This window comes from Saccostrea cucullata, unplaced genomic scaffold (assembly GCF_032062105.1).
Source record: "Saccostrea cucullata isolate Sc308-1 unplaced genomic scaffold, CSIRO_AGI_Scuc_v1 ctg12943, whole genome shotgun sequence".
In the NCBI taxonomy this organism is placed as follows: Eukaryota; Metazoa; Mollusca; class Bivalvia; order Ostreida; family Ostreidae; genus Saccostrea; species Saccostrea cuccullata.
Genome location: NW_026921087.1, coordinates 1 through 6,011, shown reverse-complemented (window position 1 = coordinate 6,011; position 6,011 = coordinate 1). Strand labels below are relative to the sequence as shown.

Below are 6,011 nucleotides of genomic sequence, written 5' to 3'. Positions count from 1 at the left end.
GTTTATTATCTCCGAATGTAATAATTGATATTTGTCTTTACTTCTCTTTGTGCATAAAGGTAATGTCTACTATCTGTGAAATTCTATTCTTTATGTCTAGGCTATTTATCTGTGGATATAATAAAAACTTGTCATTAATGTGTGCAAATTATAAAGTCCTAAATGAAATCCAAAGAAGTGCATTTACTGAAAACTTAAGCCAAAATCAGTGTGATTAAATTCTAAGGAATATATACAATTGAAATTCAACGCAGCTCAATGTTGCCAAGAATACCCGTATCGAGTAACACACAGTGAGTTATTCTTGTCCTCGTAGAAAGTGTGCTTGTACCGAGGTTTGTTCCGCCTGACTGACAACTGCACATTGGATTGTTACCATTTGATATCTCTTTTATTGTCTCTAGTATCAACAATGGGCATGCATAAAGGATAGATAATTGACGGAAAAATACACAAGTGTATAAAAAAAATTAAAATAGTCTATTAAAGGCGAAATTGAAAACTTTATAAGTGTTGTACCAGGTGGATTCGAACCCCCGACTTTAAAAAGAGAGTATCCAAGGTGTAAAAGGCAGCGCATGTATCAAGTGAGCTAGTCTGACTATAACAATAAATGGCATAAATTTAGAGCAGATTATGAAAATCTGGTATCCTTATTTTTTGTAGGTTTTTTGTGAATTTCGACCCCAGGGCAGGGGTGCCCCTAAAAAAATCTAATCTTATTATATTCCTTACATCCTAACCTATCAAAATATCACAATTTTATTTAGGGGCAGGCCTGCCCTGATGGACTTCAAGGCCAAACTTCATGCAAAAATCAATGCTTTAAAGGACAAAATGGCGTTTCGATCAACTTTGGAGGTTTATTGTAAAGTTGTAAATAATAAATTTTAGGTATAAAATACAAATTTGAAAAGTTTAGACATATATACGGTAGAAAACAACAAAAAAGATTGATTTTTTAATGTCACATTTTCCGGAAAATTGTTCTCTCCTATAGGTCAATTCTTTTGTTAAAGCGAATACATCCTTTCGGTCAAGTCACACGTTTTGTGAAAATCCCGGTATCACTCTATCTTAAACGCGTATATTATTGACATAGGCTTGGGAAAACTGCATTTATAGTTACTGGTTCTCAGGTGGCATAAGAAATTTAAGAAAAATAGATCTTCTATGGACGTTGATAAAAGGTGTGGTCGCTTTTTAGAGGCTCTGTTTAAGTACATATCCCCCCTAGACAAATTAAAAGCGTTAATGGACGTTGTCGGCTGCCGTACTGTTCTTGACATTGCTACTAAAATTGGAACATCATATGGAAAGATAGGTAGTATTTTGAAATATGAGTAAAAAATAAAGATAAGTTGGTGCGAGAAGATACCCAGGTTTTCTAGAGAAAAAAAAGTGGAGAAAAAGGCAGCATTTTGTAGAATTACGTATTCCAATTGGACATTAGGGTGAGATGCTTCTATAAAGTAACGTGACATATCTAACTTGACGTTATGTCGAAGTCTCCCCCGGGTTTCCCAACTATCCATTTTCAGAAAGCGCGTGTGACCTTATTGGTAATTGGAAAGTGGTGAAATTTTCAAATATTGTTGCATTATGACTCTATTTTATGAATATGCCTGTTGATTGATTTCATCAAATCACGCTAAAACTTTAGAAAGAAATTCCACGAACTTTTGGATCAACCCTCGTATTTTGATAAGTAATATTGAACAAAAGATGTTCAAAAAAATGTTCTGAACAATATGCAGCCTTTCATTTTTCACTAAACGTCCCCATTAAGGAGTTGAAGGGCTGGCCCCTAAATATTTCTTTTGCAAATATCTCAAAAACGAAAAACAATCTCTGGATAGTTGTTGAACAAAAAGTGTTCAAAATCCTAAAAGCTTTAAGATGAAATCCAGAAACAGGGGCTGGGCACTCAAATTAGGGGCCGAGAGGGTCCAAAAGTCTTCAATCGATAACTCTTAAGCAGTCAATATTTTGGTATACATTACTGTGGCAAAAATGTTGATTTCAACAATCTGCAGCTATATAAAATGATTTTAATGTCGTATGTTACACAATTAGGGACCATAAGGGGCCAAAATGCTAAATCTTTGATGTTTTATATCTCAAAAGTCAGGAATATTTTGATAAGTAATATTGAACAAAAGATGTTCAAAGTCATGTTCTTAACAATATGCAACCTTTCATTTTTTGCTAAACGTCCCCATAAAGGAGTTGAAGGGTTGGCCCTTAAATATTTCTGATGCAAATAACTCGAAAACGAAAATGAATCTCTGATAAGTTAATGAACAAAAAATGTTCAAAATAATCAGAGGTTTAAGGTAAAATCTAGAAAAAGGGGCTGGACACTAAAATTAAGGGTCGAGAGGGGACAAAAGTCTTTAATCAATAACTCTTTAGCAGGCAATATTTTGTAATACATTACTGAAGCAAAAATGTTTATTTCAACAATCTACAGCTATATATTATGATTTTAATGTCGTATGTTGCATAATTAGGGGCCATAAGGGGCCTAAATGCTAAATCTTTGACGCTTTATATCTCAAAAGTTGGGAAAATATTTTGATAAGTAATATTGAACAAAAGATGTTCAAAGTCATGTTCTGAACAATATGCAACCTTTCATTTTTTTGCTAAACGTCCCCATTAAGGAGTTGAAGGGTTGGCCACTAAATATTTCGTATGCAAATAACTCGAAAACGAAAAAGAATCTCGAAACAGTTGTTGAACAAAAAGTGATCAAACCCTTAGAGCTTTAAGTTGATTTGAATTAAAAGGACTGATACCTAAAATTAGGGGCCGTGAGGGGCCAAAAGCCGATTCTTAAAGTCTTTCATGTTCAATGTCTTTTTACAGATTATGGAAAATCATTATTTTAGAATGAAAATCTCAATCAAAATCTCATCTCATCTCATCAAGAATCGGACGGAAGACCCACTCGTTGCTCGCAACGAGATCGTATCTAGTTTCTATTGTGATTGTACCATAGTTAGACGGGATTTCTTTGTTAAAAGTGTGGGTTATCTGCACGTGCCTATCACCTCCAACTTCAAACTATCGACGATTTTCGCTAAAACTTTATAAGGGTTTGAAGATTATACATATTCTTCTTTTACTATGTATTTTTCGTTGGGGGTGTTTTTAAAGAATTCTGGTCTTGTCAGTGCAAATCAGGTGCACGATTAATAAGTATAAATAAGCAGACACACCCCATCCCTTAACACTAGAATCATTTATTAATTGTGCACCATGAAACTCATTTCAATAAAACAGACTTCTTGACTAAAAAGGATTTGAATTTACTAGAGGTGCATTTACCTCCTCCTTTTAAATTCAAAATATATATCATGAAACCCCCGGTAATATTCACATAGATATATATATTCAAATGGATTTTGACAAAACATAACTTATTTGGGAAAACAAAGAAAGATAACTTTAATTTTGGTAAGACGTGACTTTTACTATAAAAAATCAATAAAAAAAGGATAATATTTTCACCCCCGCCCTCATTTATAATGCATTGATATTTAACAAATTCATACCGTTTCCGGAGGGAGGGGGGTATTTTAACAGACAAAAACACAACTTTAAATGATCACACACCCCTCCCCCATTTCAGGGGAGGGTTTTACAACTAAAACAAGCGTATTTTACCAAGTAAATATATATATATGTTTAATTTTAAATGCGTTAAACAATAGGAAAATTAAAGGAACATTTATCCATATGTGGGCGGATTTATAGATATTAAATATATTTATTGAAATTTTGCATTTAACTACGTTTTTAAATAAATTAACGATGTCTTTGAGAGTAAAGTTGGGCTAGTTTGTATGCGTTTCTTTAAATTTATATCACAGATTGTTTTGAAAATGATTTTTTAACCCATCAAATTATTATTCTATGGGTTAAAAAATGTATTACCGAAACAAGTACTAGTGTCCTTGATATAAATATATTTTTTAATGTGATTTATTTTATATGCTTTTAGAAAAAAAAAATTAAATTGAATCAATTAAATTAAAGAAATGTTTGCAAATTTATTTCATGAATTGATGCTGACTTTATGATCCCATCACGATCGTTTTTTTAAAAGGTCTTGTTTCTCACATTTTGTGTTTTTGAATTAATTTAAATCGGGATCGGTATTCAACATGAAAACGAAAGAAGGAATGATCATGATGTCGTGTACTTCACATGTGATAGTGTTTTTGTGTTTGATTGTCACCAGCTTCTGCGCCAAAGAAAAAGAAAAAGGAACTGAGAGTGAGAAATGGAAGAAAAAAGATATCCGAGATTATTCCGATGCCGATTTAGAACGTTTATTTGACCAGTGGGAGGCGTGTACTTTGATTTCAGTTTGATCTCATCACGCATAAACATTTGTATACCTTTTATAATTTTTATCATAATCAAAATAAGATTGAAATGTGGGTGGGGATAATGTATGCATAAAATTTTCATTTTCAACAATAATGAAATGGTGAACATTATATATCATGTATATTGTGTATTCTCCCTACCTTTTGTTGTGTTAAATGTATAGCTTAATTCTGAAGTATTTCTTTAGAGGACGTAGCTTACAACCTTGGTTTGATGTTTTTCATTTCCTGCCTCATTAACATCATAACACTAGATGTTGTGTGACTTGTGTCAAACCTGGACATTGACAGCCAAAACACACCTGCTAGCCCAGTACTTTAGGGGAGGGGTGGGGTTGGTAATGATCATGTCTTTATGGCTTTACAGTTTTGAAATTGGAGGGGATGTGGGTATCAGACGTGTCGTTTGCAGGGACCAGACAGCTTGGTATACATATGTAGTTTCTATGTGTATGGGTTGGAATGCTTGTCTGATCTGGTGTGAATTTACTTCCCTGTTAGAAAATGCTGATCATGAGGAAGTTTGAATTAATGAACCTGTACACTGAAAACTTTAAAATTATTATTGATATATAGATCAACTGGGTGTACATCTATAGAGTCAATACCAAACAAGATAAGTTATTATTATTTACAGGACCAGAGAGTGAGAGACAAAAAGCTGGCTCAGTCACTATGGCACATTTTTCAATGAAGAAATTTTACATTTCAATCTTAGGCCAAAAATAAAAATAGTCTTGTTTCCTGCTACCTGACCTACCTTATATTTTTTGCACCCAAACCTAAAGTTGTTTTTTTTTTTTTAGTTTAGGGGAAAAAAAATCAGGAATTTTAGAAATTTCATGTTCCAAAACTGAAAAAAAATATATATTCAAGTGGTATTTCATAAAAATTGTATGTTTTAAATAAGATCACTTTCATAAAATACCACTTGAGTTGTACATCAAAAGAGACATGAAATTTGATTTTAAAAGGCAATATTGACATATGGCATGTTTAATTTGATCATGCATTGGAACATCTCCAAAGAAACACCGTTGGAAAAAATAAAAGAAAAGTAAAATAATTTCCCTACCTACCGTATTTTTTTCAGGCAGGTAGCAGGAAACAAGACTATTATTTTTTTTGGCCTTATGGAAAATAATTATTGAAAAATTTGTATATACAAGTAATGTGAAAAATACCCATTTTTAGTTTTTAAAAAGAATTAGTTAATTAACATAGACATTCATGTACAATGTTACAGGAAAATGATGATGAAGAATTACCAGAGGATGAGCAGCCTGAGTGGAAAAGAGAACCCCCAAAAGTGGACCTCTCCCAGCTGGACCCCAACAACCCCGAACTGATGCTGCAGGCCTCAAAGAAAGGACGCACGCTGATGATGTTTGCCACTGTTTCAGGTTACCTTACTCTTGTGATCCCCAATGCACCACACCATGACATTTATTATACAAGGCAATACAGATAACAAATACACAAATAAACAGAGATAACAAACGCACAAAGCAGCAAGTTATTATGTAGGTGAAGCACACACAGCAGCCCCTGACCACACATAGCTTGTCAATAAATTTATACAAGTTTACAAATGGTTACCCATAGTTGCTA

General features: G+C 33.2%; 1 protein-coding gene across 1 annotated transcript; it reads left to right on the top strand.

The window, feature by feature from the left end:
- The first annotated feature begins 4,171 nt into the window (after window positions 1-4,171).
- LOC134259143 (LDLR chaperone boca-like) lies at window positions 4,172-5,871 on the top strand. Its single transcript, XM_062741743.1, has 2 exons — window positions 4,172-4,358; window positions 5,647-5,871. The coding sequence occupies exons 1-2, from the start codon at window positions 4,173-4,175 to the stop codon at window positions 5,869-5,871; spliced, it is 411 nt and encodes a 136-aa protein (XP_062597727.1). The 5' UTR covers window position 4,172.
- Window positions 5,872-6,011: the final 140 nt, after the last annotated feature.

What these genes read in the sequence shown, in the direction of transcription:
- LOC134259143 (XM_062741743.1), top strand. Translation starts at nt 4,173, where the DNA reads ATGAAAACGAAAGAAGGAATGATCATGATGTCGTGTACTTCACATGTG. An exon ending in GTTTATTTGACCAGTGGGAG is followed by an intron (nt 4,359 to 5,646) that starts GCGTGTACTTTG and finishes ACAATGTTACAG; the next exon opens with GAAAATGATGATGAAGAATT.